At 42.5% G+C, this 25,452-nt stretch overlaps 1 protein-coding gene across 3 annotated transcripts in view; it reads left to right on the top strand.

The window, feature by feature from the left end:
• Positions 1-25,452, top strand: part of LOC138950247 (uncharacterized) — a 796,434-nt gene that overhangs the window by 79,112 nt on the left and 691,870 nt on the right. For 2 of the 3 annotated variants that reach the window (XM_070321978.1, XM_070321979.1), the window contains exons 2-3: positions 20,810-20,879; positions 23,621-23,710. The exons of the other annotated variant lie outside the window; for it this stretch is intronic. In XM_070321978.1, coding sequence (XP_070178079.1) covers positions 20,829-20,879; positions 23,621-23,710 — 141 coding nt within the window. In that variant the 5' untranslated portion in view covers positions 20,810-20,828. The remainder of the gene's footprint in view (positions 1-20,809; positions 20,880-23,620; positions 23,711-25,452) is intronic. 3 annotated transcript variants of the gene reach the window in all.

The raw sequence follows: 25,452 nt of genomic DNA, 5'->3' as shown, positions 1-25,452 counted from the left end.
CTTATCAGAAAGTTCAACCTCAGTCCTTTGATGTTTATTAAACACATTTTCATATAAAGTTGGCGCTTCATACGGAAAAATGGCTTTGAAATTGACCCAAATCCTTCTTTGGGCTCTGTAAATGTCGTTTGGGGGTATGGTTGTAAAATGGTATCTACTGGTCACCCCAATGTATAAACTGAAAACTCTTTCTGCACCAGAACACGCAGAAAGGATTGTATCTGCCTGATGTCTGATGCTTTTCAAAATCCCCAACCACTAACACCTTCAAAACGGACTTTAACTGACACTGTTGTTTTTCCCTATATAATCCTTACTATTTTTCCGAGACGTCGTCGTGTTGTGTATTTAGCTTGCCACAACCTCATACATGGTCCTAAAAGTTAAAGTTGAAGAAAATACTAAAGATAAATGAAAAAGCTGACGCAGTGTCATTCGCACCGTGAATCCCCCCATGGGAACATACTAAAGTCTGGTTCCAAATAGGCTCAATTTCCTTCTATTTCTTTGTATTTCTGCCTCGTAGGGGTAGGGGTGTTCAAACCAAAGGCACCTTTAAACCAAAATTCAAATCACACATCTTACAATACTAAGACACTCAGCAGTAAAAGGGTGTCTGCTGGTAAAAAATTCCAAACAATCCTAAAAGTACTTCACTACTAAAAGTGCTTTTAAAAAGAGCCGTTATTTTCCCCTCTATATTCAGTATTGTGTTTTCTGCGAACATGTAGTCTATTTAGATGGTTGTCGTGTGCACTTGAGTTGCTAAAGCGTTTTCAGTTGGGCATATGTCGAAAAGCAAAGAATTAGCCCTTTGAAAACCATCAGAACTGTCACACAAAAATAACATTTACCTATCTCACCAACTGACCAAACATAGGGCTTTTCCTTATGTATTATGTATTGTCGTGTTTTTTGTAGCATACTTGTGAAAACAGCCACCACTGTTGTAAATGATACTTTAAAGAGCATTATTTCATTTTTACAGTTGAAGGACAACCTGGACTGCCGTATATTACAGCTGTTTTACAATCAGCCAAAATGTTCTTAACAAACGTATGTTAAGAACAACTCCCACAGTGAAATTGAAGGAAAACAAAGTGAAAATCCGCCTGCCATAGAGGAGCTAAAGAATCAACAATAAACGACTGCATGGATAGCTTGATGCACGAATGCATTGCGGACATGTTTGTCTCCAACCAAGAGAAAGTTCCAAAAAATCCCTTTTGTGCTTCTTATTATACAGTGACGTCAAAGACAGCCTTTTCTGCTGTTCATACATTCAGGGGTTATGGTTACACTAAACGACGTAGTTGTAGCCATACTGCCATCCAGATTTATTTTTTCCTTGCGAGCAGTCACAGGGTGTTTGTGCTGTCTGCCAACCGTTAGATGACCCCGCCCAAGTCTGTTAAGGGACCGTTTGACCGTTATAGAACGCGTCTTTTTGATTTTTTGGCACAGTTGGAAACGGTTGATTTTTATCCCTACCATTGTTTCCAAACATTATATAGGAATGTTTTGTGAACAACGGATAATAGCCGCTACTCGCATGTGTAGCAAAAGTGAGCGTACATACTCACCCTGGTCGTACAGCCGTTGTCCGTTGCCCGTCTTTATCTGTCTGTACTGAACATTACCTTTGGATATTTCTCCAACGCTATGAAGTGAAGAAACACCAAATGTTGCAAAATGTTGTATGACCCCAAGAGCTCAAAAAAGATACTTGAGAACCTTGACCTTACCATAAGGTCAAGGTCACAGGGAGAATTAATGTGGTCTAAAAACTGCAAAATTTCACATTGTGCCAGTTTTCTGGAAAACAAATTAAAAACAGCGGGCTTAGTTTTGTATGGTATACAAGAAAAAGAAAGCCTTATCTTCTGATACCATTTTGGTTGACCTCGCTTCAATGTCAAGGTCAGAGGAGCCCTTCAAAGTTGAATTGTAGACATATTTTGATGTGAGCTTGCCCCTTTAACTTTACTATGGACGATATCTCTTACAAACTTAAACACTGAGTGGGCCGTTTGTTAGAATTTCATAGTGAGCCACATCTGGTCACATATCGTTAGGGTCAAGGTCACATTGACCCCTATGAAAAATGTGACCAAGCCGGGTAAAGAAATCCATGTGTCTTGGTAAAAAATCTTAACAAAGCAAAGCCCATGCGACTCTCATGCTTGACCTTTGTCTTAAAGTGACCTTGACCTTCAGGTGACCTTGAAGGTGAAGGTCTAACAACTGAAGCTGGCAAGGACATTGTACACTATTAGAACTGTTTTACAGATTTTTCCTACCAAATTACACATGACCTTTGGCCAAGGTCAAGATCATCAAAGGTCACACATCACAAGGCTATCAATTCAAGACATAGGAAGCATAAACATACTTATTGGCACTTTCTACAAAGAGACATTGTCACTTTTAGTGATTCAATTGCCCGTTTCAGTCACATTTCATAAGGGGCAAAGTGACCTTGACCTTGATGATATGTGACTAAATGTGGCTCAATATCAGTATATAACATGTGCCCCACACAATTATGAAGTTTGAAAGATTTTTTTCATAGTTCAGGGTCAAGGTCACTTCAAAACATGTATACAATTCAACTTTGGAGGACTCCTGTGACCTTGACATTGAAGCGAGGTCAACCAAAATGGTATCAGAAGATAAGGCTTTCTTTTTCTTGTATACCATACAAAACTAAGCCCGCTGTTTTTAATTTGTTTTCCAGAAAACTGGCACAATGTGAAATTTTGCAGTTTTTAGACCACATTCATTCTCCCTGTGACCTTGACCTTAAGGTAAGGTCAAGGTTCTCAAGTATCTTTTTTGAGCTCTTGGGGTCATACAACATTTTGCAACATTTGGTGTTTCTTCACTTCATAGCGTTGGAGAAATATCCAAAGGTAATGTTCAGTACAGACAGATAAAGACGGGCAACGGACAACGGCTGGACGACCAGGGTGAGTATGTACGCTCACTTTTGCTACACATGCGAGTAGCGGCTATTATCCGTTGTTCACAAAACATTCCTATATAATGTTTGGAAACAATGGTAGGGATAAAAATCAACCGTTTCCAACTGTGCCAAAAAATCAAAAAGACGCGTTCTATAACGGTCAAACGGTCCCTTAACAGACTTGGGCGGGGTCATCTAACGGTTGGCAGACAGCACAAACACCCTGTGACTGCTCGCAAGGAAAAAATAAATCTGGATGGCAGTATGGCTACAACTACGTCGTTTAGTGTAACCATAACCCCTGAATGTATGAACAGCAGAAAAGGCTGTCTTTGACGTCACTGTATAATAAGAAGCACAAAAGGGATTTTTTGGAACTTTCTCTTGGTTGGAGACAAACATGTCCGCAATGCATTCGTGCATCAAGCTATCCATGCAGTCGTTTATTGTTGATTCTTTAGCTCCTCTATGGCAGGCGGATTTTCAATTTGTTTTCCTTCAATTTCACTATGGGAGTTGTTCTTAACATACGTTTGTTAAGAAAATTTTGGCTGATTGTAAAACAGCTGTAATATACGGCAGTCCAGGTTGTCCTTCAACTGTAAAAATGAAATAATGCTCTTTAAAGTATCATTTACAACAGTGGTGGCTGTTTTCACAAGTATGCTACAAAAAACACGACAATACATAATACATAAGGAAAAGCCCTATGTTTGGTCAGTTGGTGAGATAGGTAAATGTTATTTTTGTGTGACAGTTCTGATGGTTTTCAAAGGGCTAATTCTTTGCTTTTCGACATATGCCCAACTGAAAACGCTTTAGCAACTCAAGTGCACACGACAACCATCTAAATAGACTACATGTTCGCAGAAAACACAATACTGAATATAGAGGGAAAAATAACTGCTCTTTTTAAAAGCACTTTTAGTAGTGAAGTACTTTTAGGATTGTTTGGAATTTTTTACCAGCAGACACCCTTTTACTGCTGAGTGTCTTAGTATTGTAAGATGTGTGATTTGAATTTTGGTTTAAAGGTGCCTTTGGTTTGAACACCCCTACCCCTACGAGGCAGAAATACAAAGAAATAGAAGGAAATTGAGCCTATTTGGAACCAGACTTTAGTATGTTCCCATGGGGGGATTCACGGTGCGAATGACACTGCGTCAGCTTTTTCATTTATCTTTAGTATTTTCTTCAACTTTAACTTTTAGGACCATGTATGAGGTTGTGGCAAGCTAAATACACAACACGACGACGTCTCGGAAAAATAGTAAGGATTATATAGGGAAAAACAACAGTGTCAGTTAAAGTCCGTTTTGAAGGTGTTAGTGGTTGGGGATTTTGAAAAGCATCAGACATCAGGCAGATACAATCCTTTCTGCGTGTTCTGGTGCAGAAAGAGTTTTCAGTTTATACATTGGGGTGACCAGTAGATACCATTTTACAACCATACCCCCAAACGACATTTACAGAGCCCAAAGAAGGATTTGGGTCAATTTCAAAGCCATTTTTCCGTATGAAGCGCCAACTTTATATGAAAATGTGTTTAATAAACATCAAAGGACTGAGGTTGAACTTTCTGATAAGGGACATTTTAAACCTAGTCATTGTCACTTCAACGTTGTTCTCTAATATGCCTGGACTATTAAACGTGCACAAGACAAAAACTTTCATACTGGGGGAGCGAGCCAGTCTGAAGAGTACTCGGGTCCAGCGCGAGCGTTTTTTATTACCCAAATGAACCCAAACAAACCCAAATTAACCCAAATGATACAATTTAAAAGTCGGAGGCAGAACTGAAAAGACTTTTTTCCGACGCTCACGCTTAGTGAAGCCAGAAAGCGTGTGTGATTAACAGACATATCCCTCTTGTGGACTTTTCCCCCGAACTTGTCCACACGGGTACAGTATTTCCAAATTGGTGTGTTGTGAGTACAGATCTAAAGTAAAGTTGGGGAAAAGTTGGACAAAAAGTGATTTTTTTTTTACCGAAAGCAAATCAAGGTCTGTGCAAAATTTAAAAAATCAGTAAAGTCAAGGTCAAATCAAGGTCAAGATTAAATTTAAAAAACAATATGGTTAGTCAAGTCAAGGTCAAATCAAGGTCACTCAAGGTTTAAAAAAAAAAAAAAGTCTAAGTACTGTGACGCGTTATAGTGGGACGCTTCGGTACCGGGACGCTTTGGTACCGGGACGCTTCGGTACCGGGACGCTTTGGTACCGGGACGCTTTGGTACCGGGACGCTTCGGGGTGTCCCCCAATCAAAGAGAGGATCGAGTCTGGAATGAAACGCGATACAGATCTAGCATTCAAAAACTGTCTTTCACGTTCAAGGAAGTTGTTGCAAAGTACTTAAGACTTACTAAATTGTACAGACAAAACCATGACAGTGCATGTTTTGAATCTGAGGAAAAAATCGTGATCATTTTGACTTTGAGAACAGATTCATTCCGTTTCCTTATATATATCTGCATGTTCAAGTAAATGGTGGACAGTTTTTTTCGGGCAGAGTAAACTTAACTTGAGACTCTACTGCAAGTCTTGAAATTCACATAAATCGAACCACGAGCAAAGACATCCAAACATTACAGGCACTTTAGATCAACTCATTTCACTAGAGGTGACTGCCTAGCACTGTGTTTGACATCCGTGTCTGCTGAAATAAAAAGAAATTAAAACAAAACGGATTAACAGTAGGTGACACGTTATGAGAGTGGGAGACACTAGATCTGTCTCTGAACTTACCGGGATACGGCTGCAAGATCGACACTGACTGCCGCGCTTTCGACAGCTCTTCCTCGCGTGGACATTGGAAACACGCTGTGCAGATCAAATTGTAGGAAATCTCCCTTTGGTATCTTCTTTATTTACTTTTCTGGAGCTTAGAAACCGAACAACATGAAATCGTCTTCCCCGGCGAATCGGCGAGGTGAGAACTGGACCACAATCCTTCGCGCGACCCCTGACCTGATCTTGACACCTGACCTGCCGTCTGCATGCCAAACACGACACAAACCAGTCAACTGCTTGTACCCCTTCAAAACCCCCCACCACCCGTTTTCTTTGGATACACGCTTTAACTACACACATGCCGACACAATGTTGATCATTGCTTCAATAATTTGAAGATGGTGCTTGAAAATTAACCACGTGAAATGAGTATTTCGGTGTTTAGCCAAAAATGTTAAAGTTTCTACCACAGACATACACACATACATACATACGCACGCACGCACGCACACACAGACAGACAAAGTTTACCATCGCATAGGCTACACTTACGTGAGCCAAAAAGGTATCTCAAAAATGGCTATCGCACATGAGTTGTTTTTGTACATCTTACAGGATGAACACATTAATTTAAAACACTAAACACAAGCAGCAACATGTCAACAGAAAAGCCATTAGGAGCAATAATCGACCCCAAACAGTTTTTAAAGCAAAAAACACTGATTATTTCTGTAAGAGCAAATATAACATATCTGTCGCTAAAACCTGTTACAACATGTATTCGCCAAAAAATATTTGGTATTGAACTCCATAGCATGCTTCCAGAAAAGGCCAATGAGGAAGGGGAATGCGTATCTTTGTGGGGTATCTGTGAATATTTGAGGACAAATTAGAGCAAAGTATGGTAGGTGCGTTTTCTGAAATAATTGTTTGCATCATGAGCCTTTATTGAATGCGAATCTTGCTTTGAGTGGAATAATGTTTCATTTCGTATTTCTTCCTCTGAGGGTGTAACGCTTCTAAGCAGTACTAACTTGCGGGCTCGCATATATTATATACGAGGGCCACCTGAGACGTACCGAGCCCGACCAGGAAAAAAGGTTCTTCCCTTGCATACGAATCATATAAAGGCAGAACTATTTATATAAGTTATTGGGACAAGATATATTACTCGCAGATATATAATTATCAACACGAATTTATGTTTCTGACATTGATTCTAAACGCAGAAACTTGATCAAATTCCGATGTCCCATCATCAGGCACAAATTGCATTTGACTGTTACGTCTTATTTGCATGATTCGCTTCGATGATTATTTTGGTCGGAAGCTAGCAACATAGCAATCCATTTGTTCATTAAATGTGTCATATAATCGATGTTTTACTCAAAGACTGAAACAGGATTGCATTGTATTCCTCATCACATCCTGAATCTAGAAAAGATATGTTATGTTTACTCTAAAAATGTGCTCGGTTTTTACATGTCGGGCTTGTTGCCATGGTTTGCGGTTTGGCTAACCCTTATTCTATGAGTCTCGACGGGATTAACAAGTCTGTCTACCGTTTAGTTTTAGGTCAACATGCTGACTAAATCTGTTGTTATAGCTTGGTGCGACTGGTTTGTTGGTTCTTGGGGAGGGGGGGTACCTCTTTCTGTTTAATCTTTATCGGATAGAAGAAAAAAAGCTTGTTTGTCGACAACCCGCCAAACATTTAGTAGTGTCATATTTTTCACGAGTTTTTATTCGTTCTTCTTCTTTGTTCATGGGCTGAAACTCCCACGTTCCCTCAAGTTTTTTGCACGAGTAGATGTTTACGTGTATGGCCGTGTTTACACCGACATTCAGGCAGCCACACACCGCTTTCGGGGGAAGCATTGTCAAGGAATTTGTATGATGTTTATGTGACCTGTAAATGAACAGAAACATGTATGTTTTCTTTTCTTGGAGATCGATAATGGTTTTGTTATGCTTTGGTATTTAGATGAAAAGTTGTTCGGAAAGTTGTAGTAGGTTTGAGTAGTTGGACGTTTTTCGAGACTGTTCTGTTTAGGCTACCTGTTGTGTTGGTCTCCTGGAAGTACTCATTTCTACATTTGCACAGGTAACGTTGATTGTTTCGGTTAGCGATAGTGTTTGATAGGAATGTAGGTAGCTGTCGCCCCGACGGTTTAATGAGTATGCTGGGTTTTTTTTCTGCATGTGTCAGAGAGCGATAGGGAAGCATGGCGAATGGATGTGTTTATGCTTTGAGGTGAATCAGTGGCTGAATGGTGAAGCGTGCATTCTTTTGATAATTTAGGTAGAAAGTGTCTGAACAAAATAAGGAAGTGTTGCTGTGGAATATTCATGTTGAACAGGGAAGTGTTTTTTTTTTTATTGGTTTCTAGTTATTCTGCTTATTTTGATTTTTGACTTTGCCGTGTAGACGTGTTCATTTTTTATACTGTGACTTCAGTGAGTACCGTATCTTGTAATTCTTTTTCATTACCCGGGATTGTGTTATTCCATTGTTCTGGCATTCTGTTTTTGAGTCAATAGCGAAATCTTCGAATTTTTATTTTGTTTTCCAAAGTGTTTGTGGCCGTACGGTTGCGTGACGTCATTTTCCAGTGTGTCGGTGTATGACAGTGTGTGCCTCAGTGTGTAGAAGTGAGTAAATGTGTGTGCGTATGACATAACCAGTGTGCACAGGAGTCCGGTACAGGACCACTGCTATGCAGACATAACATTTCACTGACAAGCATGCTAGGTATTTTCGTGTTTCTATAACCCACCAAACTCTGACATGGATTACATGATCTTTTTCGTGCGCACTTAGTCTTGTGCTTGCGTGTACACAAGAAGGGGGATAAGGCATGAGCAGGTCTGCACATAAGTTGACCTGGGAGATCGGAAAAATCTCCACCCTTAACCCACCTGACCAGGCGGCCGCTGCCGGGATTTGAACTCACGACCTTCCGATTAGGAGGCCGATGTCTTAATGTTAACAAAAACTGCAATCCGACGGTCAGTTTTCAACAATATTTCATTTAAATTACATATTCTTACGCAACTCACATAGATAGCATTAACTTCAGTTAAAGTGCTAGGACACTGAACTACGCTTCACCCCAAAGGGGAAGCAACCCCCTAAAAAAGAACGGCATTGACCTATAACCCAAGCTATACAAGAGTCGAGGTCATACCGTCACGTGACCTATCACGCGTGACTCGACCGCCGCCGTGCTGGAAACCCACTCCTACTTCAGCTACCAGATAGCTCGGACGCTTTTTACACTACGCTGCAGGCTTTTAGCCTACTGTCTTCTGGACAGTGTTTCACCCCGTCTACAGGTCCCTGCTTCTCATGCACAAGTTTGGGTGAGCTCGTTTTAATTTATTTGCTTTTGCTTGCGTTTCTTTCTTTCTCCGTTGTTCGGTCTGATTGTTGTTTATCAATATCATATCTCAGACTGGTTTTTGTCAGCAATGGCTGACAAGGAGAATTAGAAACCACAGACTAGTCAGTAGCTGCTGAGGTTTCTCCTTTTACGTTTCGCATAAAGAGAAAGGCAAAGGCACTACCATTTCAGTCTCTAACTATTACGTCTGTTAAATAACCTTGTATGGTTGAAAACGACGTTAAACACCATATAAAGAAGAAAGAAGGAATGTCTGTTAATTTTGGACCCTATGAGTCCAATCGTGCTGAAGCAGGTTAAATTTAGGTTACTTCAGCCAAGACAAACGCAGTGGGAAAGAGAATACTTGTGTTTAAGATAGTTTTTCTTCCCTTTTTGAGATGTTTTCGACCCAAATGTATAACATGTTGCCATTCGTCGAGTTTGCGCTCGCTCCCGGCGGGAGTGGGCGACGCAGTTGTTGTCACGCATCGAGGTTCCGCCTTCATGCACAGTCACTTCGGCTGACGTGCACGCAGAGGAGTGTGTTTACTTCATACGAGGAGCGTTCACGCTCTACAGGTTAGTCAGGTTCACCGGTAGCCAGGTTCTCTGGTGAAAGTGTTCCAGTTGGGCCGGAACTAGTAGCCCCCCCGCCGCGGCTGGGGGGTGAAAGTTTGACTTTCCCGAGGCTATCGCTCTTAGCAAGCGGAACTCGGGGGGTCAACACCGGACAACAAGTTGGGCCGGAACTAGTAGCCCCCCCGCCGCGGCTGGGGGGTGAAAGTTTGACTTTCCCGAGGCTATCGCTCTTAGCAAGCGGAACTCGGGGGGTCAACACCGGACAACAAGTTGGGCCGGAACTAGTAGCCCCCCCGCCACGGCCGGGGGGTGAAAGTTCGACTCCCCGGAGGCTATCGCTCTTAGCAAGCGGAACTCACGGGGGGTTGACACCGGACAACGAGACAGATGTACTCACGGGCAGACTTTTATGTCTCGGTGAATGTGTACATGTCTCAACTTCCTCCTTTTGGGCAGGAAGCTGCTTTCGGGCAGGCTTTGCACGGTTCTTCTGTTTTGCAATCAGCCTCGCCTGTGGTGGATCGTTTTAGTGACGCAGCTAGTCACAGCGACTTTCACGGTCCAGCCTCAGCAGATTCGGAGTTCGATGATTCTCACTCAGTTTCTGAGGAGGAAGTTGATGGCAAGTTGTCACTCTAACTTAAACCAGCTATGGTTACTGCAGCTCAGGTGTCTGCCAAGTACTTCGCTGAAGGGGTGACAGCTATGACAAGCTCTGCGGCACCACCACCCTCAGTGGTGTGTGATTTCCGCCCTGCTTTAACGGAAGTTCAGGGATATCGTTTTAGCGAGTCTCCTTCTGTTGCTTGCGAACTTTCCAAGGTGCTGGCTAGAACTTCGGGTTCTGAGAATAGCTTGCCTGTGGATACTGTGCCTTTACTGGCTGCACACGGTCAGGCTCCTGATGCTGCTCAGCCATGGCTTGCCTCAGACCAGTTACGGAAGCGAGCACTTCGTTTCATTCACGCAAGTTTGCTCTCTCCCGTCGTCATCACAGTCTTATTGAGACTTACGCTTTGCCGGGTGCACCGCTTCCGGTCACTCCGGAGTTGGCTAATCTCAGGGAGGATGTCTATCGTTGGACAAAGCTTGCGCTTACTCTGAAGGCGCATTACTTGGTTTGGGGGAGACGGGAAATACTCGTTGGAACTTGCGTCTCTTTCAGAGACACTTCTTCGATCTCTTTCGCGGTCGGTCGCGGTGTTGTTGAATCCTTTCGATTTTCGAAACGACGCTAGCGTGAAAGACGTCCTCATACTCCTGGCCTCTTTGGCTAAGGTTTCAGCCGAACAAAGGTCAGTCGCGGCACGGTTGTACGCACATGCGGCTTACACACGCAGGGACGCTTTCTTGTCTGGCTCTAGAATTGAACTTGCGGAAGTTTTCTCATATGATTCTCCTTTTCCATCACTTCCTTTGTGGGCAGCGATGCGGCGTTGCTTTCGCTTGCGTCACCCGCGCAAGTAACGCTTCACTCGCTGAGCGATATCCGTAGGCCTAGGTTACACCAAGCCTAAGAACTTAGTTTATTCTTTTCTTCGTACTACGGAACCGCTTCCGGTTGCACCGTACTTGTCGATCATACATCTTTAATGTTCATAGCAAGGAGAAACTGTCTGTTTTCAAGAACAATGATCTCCTGGCTGTGGAAGATCGTGGCCGCACTTCTTTCTATTATCGTCTTGGTGCAAGATTTTGATTCATTCTTTCCCTTGTGCGGTTTCGTACTCACGGGATGGGATGCCTTTGTGTTCTGTCGGGAAACATATTCAAAGGGCTTAGCTTTGCTGTTCTTCTGGGAAAAGGCCTCGGCCGACAGTATTGTTCTGTCGGTGAGACTTAAATCTCTTCCTTGCTCGAGGGTTTTTCTTTGCGAATCCTCCTCTTTGCACGCGGACTCTTTAACAGAGAGAATCTCACAGCAAAAGGAAAAGCCCACGGCACGCCTCGGCTTTTCTTATCAGAGAAAAGCGCTAAGCTGGCCGTTCTCAGCTTTGGGTTTTATCTTCTTCTCGGTGTGGCACGTTGCCAAATACCCACCACTTTATCTCCTCGAGGCGATTTAGCGGTAGGGTTCAGTGGGCAAACAATAGCACGCTTTCTTGCATACTCTTGGCACTTGTCAACTGGAGTCTTAGCGTTCTTCTCTCTGCCTCTGTGTTTTCCCACAGCGGCTGGAGGGGGGATTAGAACTCTCACTTTATTGAGGGAGGCACTGGGGCCCTTCCTTTTGGGTCACTTATATAGATCGTGCCTATGTTTACTTCCACCTTTGGATATACAAAATGGATCGGAAGTGGCTACTTTTTATTTAATTCAGTTCTTCAGGGCTCTGGTTTCGTTTGATAAGCAATCAAATGAAGAGCCGGAACATGTTACTGTTAGTGTCTTTTCTTGACTGGTTCACAGACACAACCAATCTTTGGATTCTCACACCACTGCTCTTACAGGGCGTTCCCGTTGGTTCTCTCTCCACCAGCGAAGCAGTTCTGTCTCTTGTGGAATTCTTTCCCCTTGTCAGGGGAGAACAGGTGTTGATTCAATCGGACAACATCACAGTGGTCTTTTATCACGAGAAGCAGGGGGTGGCATCTCGCTCCCTATCACTGCCACAGCGAGCATGCGAGGTTTTGATGTGGCTTTTACCACCACGAATTCTTATTAGCAGTGAAGTACCTTCTGAGAGGCTCTATGGCTTGGCAGACTCTAGTCGGTCGGCCAGGAATGTCCACTTGGATCGGACTCTATCTCGCTATGCGCTTCTACTCCTTCTGGTGAATTTGGAGAAGCCGCTGATAGAAGTTTTGCCTCTCGGTACTATCACCTTCTGCTAAATGTTCGTCTCCCCGTTCCCGGATAATACTCTCGATTCTACTTTGAGCGGCCTGTTGGTCTCACATTATGGGCCCATTCAATCTTGTTTGCCAGTCCTTTAGGCTGGCAAGAAGGCGCCGTTTTTTACACTCGAGCCACACGGGTGTCTACTGTACGGGAATCATCGAGACGCTCAGGGGCTTCTGCCTCAACTCTGGATTTGGTCTAGAGATTCCATAGGGGTTCAGCGTCTTCGTTTTTGTTTCACTTTGACTGGCTTGGAACAATTGGCGTACTTTTAAAGAACCCCACTTCTCTCCGTTCAATGCGGGTGGCGAACCACCTATCCTGGCTTTCCGAATTTTCTCCCACGTCTCTGAATTAAGACTTTATGCGATATCAGTTGCACTGACACAGCTAGGTCGCAAAAAAATTTTCACTTGGGTTCTTTTTAGCCAGCGTGATTAAGGGAACCTCCCTTTGGTTGGCTGAAAGCAAATCTCCAGTCCCGGCTTGGGATTTGCTCCTAGTTTCGGAGTTTTTGAGTTCGGATTGTTTAATCCTTGACAAATTAGCCTTGTTATTCTAAATACGGGAAGCCGTCATACTTACTCTAGTAGCTTCTGAGAGAAGTGCGAGTAAGTGCATTTTCTGTCTGGTTTTTGCTTTAGACATCTCTTTGGAGAAAGACTGATCTATAGCGCTTAGGTTTAATTCAAAATTTCTGACAAATAAGCAGAAACAGGGGTAACCAGATCCGATAATACAATTCTACCAATTTGCAATATTTTGGCTCTGCTAGAGCCATATTTAACAATTGTACATTTCGAGTTTAAATATATTTCTGACTCGCTTGACAAGTGGCCCCCTTCATCCCCTCCTTCCTCGTCCTGATATGGCTCTGTGTAGTCGGCTGGACGTTAAGCAACAAATAAACAAACAAACTGATCTGTTTAGATCACCAGAACAAAGGCTTTTGTTTATTTCCATCAACTTTTCTAGAGGCAATGATTTAGTGAAGTCAACCTTAGCTAAATGGACTGCCACATTGATTAGGCAATGCCTACAGTGGTGGCAGGGAAAAGGGGGGGGGGCAGTCAGTCCTCCCTTTTCAGGCAGCACGGGCTCAAGAGGTCAGAGTGTAGGCCTCTTCTTTATCTGTTCTCAAGTCTGAGAGACTTACATAAGTCATGAATGCAGCTCATTGACCGTTCAAGGACATAGTCATGAGTTTTCTATCGGCGGGGTATTTTAAGTACCCGCTATTTTAATACACATCTACTAGACATCTTCCGCAGAAGATGTCTTTTTATGTTTTCCTGGGAACGTATCTGGTGCTCGGCAGAACATTAATTTCGGTTTGCCAGCTTTTGTAGCTACAGGCCAGATACTTGCAAGATGTTAACTGTGAGTTCATTTGCCCACCACCTAAATTAGCAATCTGCTATCTATGTGAGTTGCGTAAGAATATGTAATTTAATATAAAATTTCAAAAATAAATTTTGATTTAATTAATATACTTACCAACTCACATATTGGATTCCCTCCCGGCCTGCCCCGCAAATTTTTTTTAAGGGGTTATATGTTTCAATACGGAATGGGTTTCACCGGTATACATCCTGCGCAGGCGCAGTACACCGGTAGTGTAAATAACCATCAAGGACCATGCCTTGTATGGCATACGGTTTTTGTTTCAGAGTTATTTTCCCACGTTGCCATGTAAGAGTGCTTCCATGTCTTATCACAAAACGAAGTTTTGCTTAGGGTTTCCCTAAAAATGAACAGATCACTTCAGTAGGAGTGAGTTTCCAGCACGGCGGCGGTCGAGTCACGCGTGATAGGTCACGTGACGGTATGACCTCGACTCTTGTATAGCTTGGGTTATAGGTCAATGCCGTTCTTTTTTAGGGGGTTGCTTCCCCTTTGGGGTGAAGCGTAGTTCAGTGTCCTAGCACTTTAACTGAAGTTAATGCTATCTATGTGAGTTGGTAAGTATATTAATTAAATCAAAATTTATTTTTGAAATTTTATATTTATAAACAGATCACACGCAGCCAAATGCACACATCTCATCAATTTAAAGAACATAAAGTGGTTTCATACACTATTTTGCCCCAGAAAACTTAACTTCATACAGTTTTTAACGTTGGAACACGGGTGCAAAAGTTCGTCTGCTAATCCCATTCTACGAAAAAACATATCCTAAGCGATACCAAAATATGAACAGAACACACGATATTTGCCTTTACCGCCACAGCAGAATAACAACATATCTGTGTACTTGATTTTAGTCCAAAACAGGGAAACTGACAGTGTTAACATAATGGAATGATTTGCACGGAACTATACAACCGCGCATTAATCGATCGCCCGCGCGGGTTGACTGGTTGATTCGATCAAACTTTTGCACAAAAACTCCTCTTTTCTTTGAATAACTGAAGAAAGGAGGAATAAAGAGGTTACACACCTCGTCTCAGTGATTATTACAGATAATGGTCGAAGTTAGCGGATCATGAAAAATGCGAGCTTCAGCGTGACTCGGCATGTAACCTCTACTTGTCTTCTCATCAGGAAATTGTCAATATATGGCATGCAATGTACCCCTATTAATATTCTTAAATCATTTCTTTTAAACAGAAAACAAATTACATTTACTAATGCATCATATTCAAATGAAAGTACTTTGAAATATGGGGTCCCACAGGGATCTGTTTTAGGCCCATTATTGTTCTCCATTTATGTCAACGATTTACCACTTTGCGTACGTAATAACTGCGAGTTGTTTGCAGATGACACTACTATTCATTCTAATCACCATTCCTTAGATTATTTATCAAAAACTCTCCAAGAAATCATTCATGCACCACTAAATTGGTCAGAGTCAAACCATATGTCTCTTAACCATACCCAAACAAAATGTATGCTCATAACCACAAGACAGAAGCGACAAAATATATTATCGAACATTCCGCCAATTTATATTAAAAATCAAGTATTGGAAAAAGTGTCCCACCATAAAGTCCTTGGTGTAAAGATTGATAATAATTTGTCATGAAATGAACACATTGATTACATCTGTAAGATTGCTTCCAAAACAATGGTATCAGTTATCAACCATTAAACACTTCTTGAATCTTCACTCGCGAAAGATCTTTTTTTACAATCACATATTGTCAAATATTGATTATGCATCCACTGTATGGGATTGTGCAAGTGCTAATGTTTTGAAACCTTTAGCTAGTCCTCACAGAAGAGCAGTGAAGCTTATTCCTTCATAATCTGATTATAAAAATGTGCAAGTATTACCATTTAACACAAGATTAATGTATAATAAAGGTGTTATAATGCATAAAGTGATGTCAGTGTATACACCGGAGACATTACGTGATAATTTTATTTTGAACTATACCGAGCAACAAAAGAAACGCGAATTTTCTCCAGAAAAAACGTTTAATCACAATTTTAAAATGTCATTTCTCATAAACGTAACATCGAAACGAATCAAAATCACGGTGGTATGTTCCTCGCACACTGTTCTTGGCTATGGCATAGTCTTTTGCTGCCACGGGCAAAGGGAGCCTCTGCAGATGGTCAGTACGGTGTGTGACCCCCATGGACGTTGATGACGGCCTGGCAGCGGCGCCTCATGGAGTGAATAAGTCGGTTGATGGCGTCTCTCGGGATGTTGCACCAGGCATTGATAAGAGCCTGACGCAGTTCTGCGGCAGTTCTTGGACCTGGGTGTAACTGGTTGACCGTTCTTTGAAGTTGGTCCCAGAAATGTTCAATAGGATTCAAATCTGGGCTGAGGCTGGGCCAGGCCATGATGTCGATGTTATTGTGCTGCAGGAAGGCCTGGGTGACCCTGGCTGTGTGAGGGCGAGCGTTGTCTTGCTGCAGAACACAGTTTCTCCGCGCCTGGAAAAAGGGCACAACATGAGGCTGTAGGATCTGGTCAATATAACGCTGTGCTGACCATTTCCCCGACCAGGACCCAGATTGTTGAAAAACACAGGTCCCAGGGATTGGTTGAGGCCGATTCCACCCCAGACCATGACGTTTGGTCCACCCTGGGCATTGTGTTCCATGACGCAGTCACCAGCATAGCGTTCACCTCTTCTTGGCCACACTCTGACACGCCCACCAACATGACTAATGCAGAAACGGCTCTCATCGGTGAACAGAATGTTTCGCCATTGTCTCCAGTTCCAGTTGATGTGATCCTGGGCCCACTGCTGGCGCGCCATGCGATGTCTCTGAGTGAGGACTGGTCCTCTAGCGGGACGGCAGTTTTGGAGGTCTCGCTCAGCAAGTCGTCGGCGTATTGTCTGGCCACTGATAGGTCTCTGGTAGTTACCGACGGTGTTCCTGGCTGTTTCATTGGCTGTTTGGAATCGGTTTCTCAAATGATGACGCAGGATCTGGCGATCTTGTCTCTGTGTGGTAACGCGAGGTCTTCCACTTCGTTGTGTATCAGCAGTGCTTCCAGTGTTGACAAAACGTTGCTGAAGGCGATATACTGTTGACAGATGCACATTGAAAGCGACTGCTACCGCTTATGGGTCATCACCAGCCAATAGTCGACCCACTGTCCTCTCGCGTTGTTCTGGTGTCATTCTTGGCATCTTGACTCTGTCAAAAGTTAGACTGGCAGTAAGCGTGCCATGGTCTTTTTTTTTATTACTAATGCATCAGTGAACACATGCCACACATGAGGTTTCCCCTACTCCGCTTGCACGTGCTGTAAGCGCGCATCATGTGTTTCACGTGGAAACTGCTTGTCCCGTGCGTTGAGACAGCAGCAATGGGAAAATATTCACACAACAGCTTTCTTACACATGACTGCATAGTGCATCTATATCCCGAAAATTGTCACTCTCAGATTAACTGCGTTTTAAAAAATCAAATTATCGAAAAATAATTCGCGTTTCTTTTGTTGCTCGGTATAGAACAAACTAAAAATCATAACAACGACTCCACGTATTGACCTTTTCAAATCAAGCCTTCTTTATTCGGGTGCGGTCTTATGGAACTCACTGCCAATTTTTCTTGAACATAAAACAAACACATACGTCTTCAAAAAACAGTATATGTCACACATAATGCAACTAAACATGTGCTGAAAGGTTATTCAATTCATTTAAATGGTATGTGCATGTTAAACAAAATGTAATATATACAATGCAGATCTAAATTTAGGTTATGTTAAAAATGTACACTTTTTATCATTGACAATTGCACTTAAAATGCAGTACGACAATTTATTTTCAAATGCGTATCTGTATGTAGTTATAATATGTTAAGTTTGCCGTGATAGTTCTTTTATTATATTGTTTTCTGTTCTAGTTGACCCTATCTAAAGGCAAGGGCTGGATGTAAAAAAGCATATATTCTTGCTTATCTATTACCCTCGATAATACTGATTTTGTCTTGTCTTGTCTTGTCTTGTCTCTCTCTCTCTCACTCTCTGTATCGTTGTCTGTCTATCTATCTGTCTTTCGTTTTTTGTGTCTCCCCCCCCCTCTCTCCCCCTCCCTCACTCTCCCCCTCCCTCTCTGTCTCAACCTCCCCCCCTCTCTCTCTCTCTCTGTATATCTCACCTCTCTCTCTCTCTCTCTCTCTGTATCTCTCGCCCTCTCTCTCCCTCCCTCTCCCCCTCCCTCCCTCCCTCTCTGTCGCTGTCTCAACCTCCCCCCTCTCTCTCTGTATATCTCACCCCTCTCTCTCTCTCTCTGTATATCTCACCCCTCTCTCTCTCTCTCTCTCTCTCTCTCTCTCTGTATCTCTCGCCCTCTCTCTCCCTCCCTCTCAGTCGCTGTCTCAACACCCTCTCTCTCTCTGTATATATTGCCCCCCTCTCTCTCTCTCTGTATCTCTTGCCCCTCACTCTCTCTCTCTCTCTCTCTCTCTCTCTCTCTCTCTCTCTCTCTCTGTACCTCTCGCCCTCTCTCTCTCTCTCTCTCTCTGTACCTCTCGCCCTCTCTCTCTCTCTCTCTCTCTCTCTCTCTGTACCTCTCGCCCTCTCTCTCTCTCTCTCTCTCTCTGTACCTCTCGCCCTCTCTCTCTCTCTCCCTCTCTCTCTCTCTCTCTCTCTCTCTCTCTCTCTCTCTCTCTCTCTCTCTCTCTCTCTCTCTCTGTATCTGTTAGTTGAGCACCACATCGTATTTTAGCCTTAACCACTGCATACATACTTTTAATACATCTATACAACTTTCCCTTTATACCATTTTTAATCAAAATTGGCCAGAGCAGTCTGCGTGAGATACTATCAAAACTTTTCTCAAAATCAATGAAAGCTACATAAAGTTTGCGATTATTAGAAAATTGTTTCTGTACAGCAGCAAGCAGAGTGAAGATGTGGTCAACAGTACAATAATTTTGTTTGAAACCAGCCTGACATTCACCTGTAATATTATGTAATTCAGTCCACTCTTTAAGTCTATTATTAACAACAGTACCATACAATTTACTACATATATCACACAATGAAATTCCCCTATAGTTGTTAGTATCATTTCTATCTCCTTTCTTAAATAACTGTACAAAAGGTGTGAAGCAAGGAGACGTGTGCAGTCCAATTTTATTCGCTCTATTTATAAATGAGCTGGCATTGGAAATCATGGATAATGGTAGGCATGGTATTACTTTAAACCCTGACATTGTTGAATTGTTCATTCTACTGTTTGCCGGTGATATTACTTTGCTGTCTGAAACTGTTGTTGGTCTGCAGTCACAACTACATTGTCAATATTTTGCTTCACAGCGCCTTGAGCTTAAAGTAAACATGGGGAAAAGTAACATCGTGGTTTTTCGTAAAGGTGGATATCTAGCTGCTCGTGAAGTTTGGTATTTTGGTGGGCAAAGAATGGAGGTAGTAAATGCATACAAGTATTTAGGTATTTATTTTTCTACCAAATTAAGCTTTAATTTTGCTTGTCAAGATTTAGTTGCCAGAGCAAAACGTGCAGTACTGTGTATTATGAGTAATTTGTATAAATTCGATAGATTGTCTTTGGATGTTTTTATCAAGCTTTTTGACTCACAAGTTCAACCTATTGTTCAATATGGTGCTGAGGTATGGGGTCTGATGCAGGCAGCAACAGTAGAAAAGGTGCATTTGTTTGCTTTAAAACGTTTTTTAGGTGTTGACAGGCGTACTCCTAATGATCTTGTATATGGTGAATTTGGACGTTATCCCATTTACTTAAATTCATATGTACGTTGCATAAGATACTGGCTGAAACTGACAAGAATGGATGACAGTAGATTACCTCGTAAAGCATATAAGATGTTGTTTACTCTAGATAGCAGAGGTAAATCTACTTGGGCATCACAGGTACGGTTGTGCCTGTGTCGATATGGTTTTCAGTATGTATGGATTAACCAAGGTGTAGCCTGTATTAATTCATTTTTGGCATGTTTTAGGCAACGCATTATTGACTGCCGGTGGCAAGAGTGGGATAATCATATTCAGACTAGCGACCGGTTTGCATTGTACCGTACCTTTAAGACAACAAATCTTGTAGAAACATACTTGTCAATTCCAGTAAACAGACACATTTTAAATGTTTTGGTTAAATTTAGATTGGGTATTTCCAGACTTGCTTTACATACAGAAAGGTATAAAGCTGTAAGTGAAAATAATTTGGTCTGTCGTTTGTGTCAATCTAGTACTGAAGATGAATTGCATTTTGTTTTATGCTGCCCTGCACTGGAAAATCTAAGACGTCAATTTATTCCAGCAAAAATTTGTAGATGTCCTTCGAATTTCAAACTTGCACTGTTGTTGTCTGTGAAAAATGAAACTATACTTTGCAATGTAGCTAAGTTCTTGTATTTTTCATTTAAATGTTTAGAAAATGCTGTTTAAGCATTAGTATTTTGTGATTATACATTGTCTTTTCTTCTGTTCACTTGAAACGACGCGTGTGTGGATTGCTGCTGCACACACGCTTTACTTTTGTGTAACCAGCCCCCTTCCGAAAGGGGCTAAGGCCTTAAAGGAATAAAATCTTGTTCTTGTTCTTGTTGTTCTTGTTCTCTCTCTGTATCTCTCGTCCCCTCTCTCTCCCTCTCTCTGTGTATCTCTCTCTCTCTCTCTCTCTCTCTCTCTCTCTCTCTCTCTCTGGTCGATTGACCAGCGGACGTGCCGCGATCTGGAGATGATGTCTACTTTGCGGTGAAGGTTAATTGTCTAGCGTCGACTATTTCAAAATGTGCGTGCAGCGCGCACTGTGCCTGTCTTCAGGTCATTTCGGAGTGGACGCCCACCGGTTAAGATAATCTGAGAAGCAATGTATTTTTAATTATCAAACTACGGTGTTTATGTTTCAGGTGAGACAAGGCGAGCACAATGGCGAGCCAGCAGGAAGGAGGCGGGGCCAGACCCAAGACACCACGTCAGGTAGGTCACTGTCTGTGTGTGTGGTCGTCAGGTAGGTCACTGTCTGTGTGTGTGGTCGTCAGGTAGGTCACTGTCTGTGTATGTGGTCGTCAGGTAGGTCACTGTCTGTGTGTGTGGTCGTCAGGTAGGTCACTGTCTGTGTGTCAGGTCGTCAGGTAGGTCACTGTCTGTGTGTGTGGTCGTCAGGTAGGTCACTGTCTGTGTATGTGGTCGTCAGGTAGGTCACTGTCTGTGTGTGTGGTCGTCAGGTAGGTCACTGTCTGTGTGTGTGGTCGTCAGGTAGGTCACTGTCTGTGTGTGTGGTCGTCAGGTAGGTCACTGTCTGTGTGTAGCCATAATCCAATACTGGCAATAGTATGATCCAAGTGACGCCCCAATGCATTGAAGCTCAAAATGACTATTACTTATCAGGAGTTTTCAGTCAGCACAATTTAACTCTCAAGCCTCCAGTGTTCTGTTCCATCTTCACTTCTCTCCACATCATTCAGTAAACAAGTTATAGATACTGTCATGACATGGGACGAGGAAAAATAGATTACTCCAGCGGAATTCGTAAGTTGTGTCCGCGGATAAGTCCCACCCCTGCTGTGTGTCAGGTCGTCAGATAGGTCAGTGTCTGTGTGTCAGGTCCTCAGATAGGTCACTGTCTGTGTGTCAGGTCGTCAGGTAGGTCAGTGTCTGTGTGGCGGATCGTCAGGTAGGTCACTGTCTGTGTGTGTGGTCGTCAGGTAGGTCAGTGTCTGTGTGTCAGGTCGTCAGATAGGTCACTGTCTGTGTGTCAGGTCGTCAGGTAGGTCACTGTCTGTGTGGCGGATCGTCAGGTAGGTCACTGTCTGTGTGTGTGGTCGTCAGGTAAGTCAGTGTCTGTGTGTCAGGTCGTCAGGTAGGTCACTGTCTGTGTGTGTGGTCGTCAGGTAGGTCAGTGTCTGTGTGTCAGGTCGTCAGGTAGGTCACTGTCTGTGTGTCAGGTCGTCAGGTAGGTTACTGTCTGTGTGTGGTCGTCAGGTAGGTCAGTGGCTGTGTGTCAGGTCGTCAGGTAGGTCACTGTCTGTGTGTGTGGTCGTCAGGTAGGTCACTGTCTGTGTGTCTGGTCGTGGTGCCCGTGCTGTGATTGTCCAGTATGATGATTGTTGTGCCCGTGCTGTGGTTGTCCAGTATGATGATTGTGGTGACCGTGCTGTGATTGTCCAGAATGATGATTGTGGTGCCCGTGCTGTGATTGTCCAGTATGATGTGATGTAAACAAGGTCGTCAGGCAGGTCACTGTCTGTGTGTCTGGTCGCGGTGCCCGTGCTGTGATTGTCCAGTATGATGTGATGTAAACAAGGTCGTCAGGCAGGTCACTGTCTGTGTCTGGTCGCGGTGCCTGTGCTGTGATTGTCCAGTATGATGATCGTGGTGCCCGTGCTGTGATTGTCCAGTATGATGATCGTGGTGCCCGTGCTGTGATTGTCCAGTATGATGATCGTGGTGCCCGTGCTGTGATTGTCCAGTATGATGTGATGTAAACATAATCAGGCATGAATACATGTACTCAGCCTATGAGTATTAATAGTATAAACAGCTAATATAAACGGAATATGACATGTTGATAGTGTTACGCGCAAATAATGGTAAAGAAGAGAAAAAAACCCAACAAAGTTGTTGACTCTCCTCTGAAGCTATCCTAGTTCTCTCAGCATTTACAGAATCACCGCAGTCACCAAACGCGAACACACTATACGCGGAACGAAGTTGGACTTTTGAATGGAAAATATTACCATTTCAGTCCACCATAATGTTTTTCGACCAATCACGACTGACTCTCTAGGTGACCCGCTAGATGTTACAGTGGTCAGGCCGAGATCCTCTTTGTTTATCACGCTAGAAATAAACAAGACAAAGTAAACATTTCATCGTTCAATTGAGCAATATCAGCGTAACTTCTTATAAAGAATGACACTTTAAATAATGTCAGACATAACACTTTCTATCTACAAAATACCGAAAAGCCAGTTCTGTGGGTGGGTGCTTTAAATAACGACAAGGCATTCACTATATCCACCCTGTGGGTGTGCGATTTGCTCACTTGAACATATAATTGTCAAAGTTTGTTTGTTTGGTTAACGCCCAGCCGACCACGAAGGGCCATATCAAAGCGGTCACTTGAACATATAATTGTCAAAGTTCTGTAGACTCAAATAAAAACTGCGTGACTCAATTGACATCAAATAATTTTATATATTGACTTCATTTCATTTCTGTCCGGCGTACATTCTAAATCTGCCGCTGTCTGTTGGACAAGAAAATTCGAAGCATCTGAAACATATGTTTAACATGGTTTATTTAGTTTATTTAGACCGGAACAAGTATACTTGTTTCGTCAAACATGTCGGTCTCCAATGCTGTGCTAAAAAGACAGAAGACAGAAGCTAGTAATCTCCATGTTAAACTGCCTGGCGAGACGAGATCAAGATGACACTTGTTAATACAACAAGGTCACACGTTTGTCAAATAGTGCTTTCGAACACGCTCTGTTGGCATACACTATAACGAGAGCCCCGCTTTTTCTGGTATTCAGCACGTGCTCCCGCCCAATTCTGTTGTTCAGTCATCGAATATTCAGCGCAACGAATTAGACCATATTATTTTCTAAGCACAGATTGCCAGGTATCCCAAATATTAGGCGGAGTTAAGAGAAGGAATTCCTTAACGTAGTAGCACAGCAGTTTATATATCAGATCCGTGTTCCTGTCTTGCAGGGTTGTGGACCAACACAGCAAGCGTCAGCACCAGCCAAGGAAGGATGGCTGTTTGTACCTGCAGGAACGACTCTCTTTGGACTGGTGAAGGTCAGTGTCGTTTATACGTCCGTCTTTTCCTTTGCTTGTAAGGGTTCTTGTGTCTCGTAAGTTGAATACACAGCGCAGTTACATCCTGTGTGGACTCACATGCGTAGTTAGGTAGTTATATCATAGCAACCATCCACCATTGATGTTTTCTCCTATGTTCCTGAAGCTAGAACTTTAACACTTCACACAGTTTCTACGTTTTGAATACCTCTGATACTAAGTCAAGCTGACTCTTATTGAATTTCATGGTCACAGTAAGTTGACGTTTGGGTTATAAATAACATAACATGATTATTAGGTAAGTACAAAAGCACTGTCACTGTCCTCTCATTCATGGTGTGACACTGCACATATCAAGCAAGAATGTAACGGGGGAACATTGACATTTCTCAACATTATTCTACAAAACAAGAATGTAACCGTGGAACATTGACATCTATCAACATTATTCTACAAAACAAGAATGTAACCCGGGAACATTGACATTTCTCAACATTATTCTACAAAACAAGAATGTAACCCGGGAACATTGACATTTCTCAACATTATTCTACAAAACAAGAATGTAACCGTGAAACATTGACATTTCTCAACATTATTCTACAAAACAAGAATGTAACCGTGAAACATTGACATTTCTCAACATTATTCTACAAAACAAGAATGTAACCGGGGAACATTGACATTTCTCAACATTATTCTACAAAACAAGAATGTAACCGGGGAACATTGACATTTCTCAACATTATTCTACAAAACAAGAATGTAACCGGGGAACATTGACATTTCTCAACATTATTCTACAAAACAAGAATGTAACCGGGGAACATTGACATTTCTCAACATTATTCTACAAAAACACGCCAGAAGGCAAACTTTGGCGCGTGTTGTTTTAGTGTTCGTTTAAGTAAATGAGCCAGATATTAATTGGTTTTGTACAGTGGTTTGTGTGGGCAATGGTTGGTTATTATGCCTGTCTTACACTGTGCCGAATATCCTTGCGAATATGAACATGTTGTATTCCGCAAAAAAAAAAGAGACGATTGGACAGGAAAAAATATTGAAAATTCGAAGCCTTACCGATCATTGCGAATCCATACATACGAATGTCTTGTGGATGTATTACGAACGTTGCGAGTGGCCTTGCGAGTGTTGCGATCGCTTGCAAACATTTTACGAATAAAACGATTATGCAATTCGCATTGTTCGTAATACTGCTCTTACACTGTGCCGAATTTTCCTTGCGAATAGAATTCACCAATAATTCGTAATGATCGGGACATGGTCGCAAGACATTCGTAAATACTCTTAACAATTCGCCACCATTCGTTTCTTGTTGCAAATACTAGCAACATGCTCCTAATATTTGCAAGGAAGGCATATTCTTCACTTTTTCGCAACGTACTCGTAAGTATTCGCAAGCCATTCGTAATCATCGTAAACGTATTCGTAGCGCTCGCAATGCATTCGCAATGATCGGTACACATTTGCAAGCACTCGCAACCATTCGTAAGACATGCGCAAGAAATGTGTATATGAACATGTTGTATTGGAGAAAAATAAATAGACGAATGGACAGGGAAAATATTGACTATTCGACGCCTTACGAATCCTTGCTAATGTCTTACGAATGGTTGCGAGTGCTGGCGAATGTCTACCGATCATTGCGAATGCCTACGAATCCATATTCACAAGGATATTCGGCACAGTGTAAGACAGGCATAACGAATGGTTGCGAATGC

The sequence above is a fragment of the Littorina saxatilis genome, linkage group LG16, assembly GCF_037325665.1.
Source record: "Littorina saxatilis isolate snail1 linkage group LG16, US_GU_Lsax_2.0, whole genome shotgun sequence".
NCBI classification, from domain to species: Eukaryota; Metazoa; Mollusca; class Gastropoda; order Littorinimorpha; family Littorinidae; genus Littorina; species Littorina saxatilis.
The sequence above is the reverse complement of the archived record's forward strand: the minus strand, read 5'-3'. Positions and strand labels throughout refer to the sequence as shown.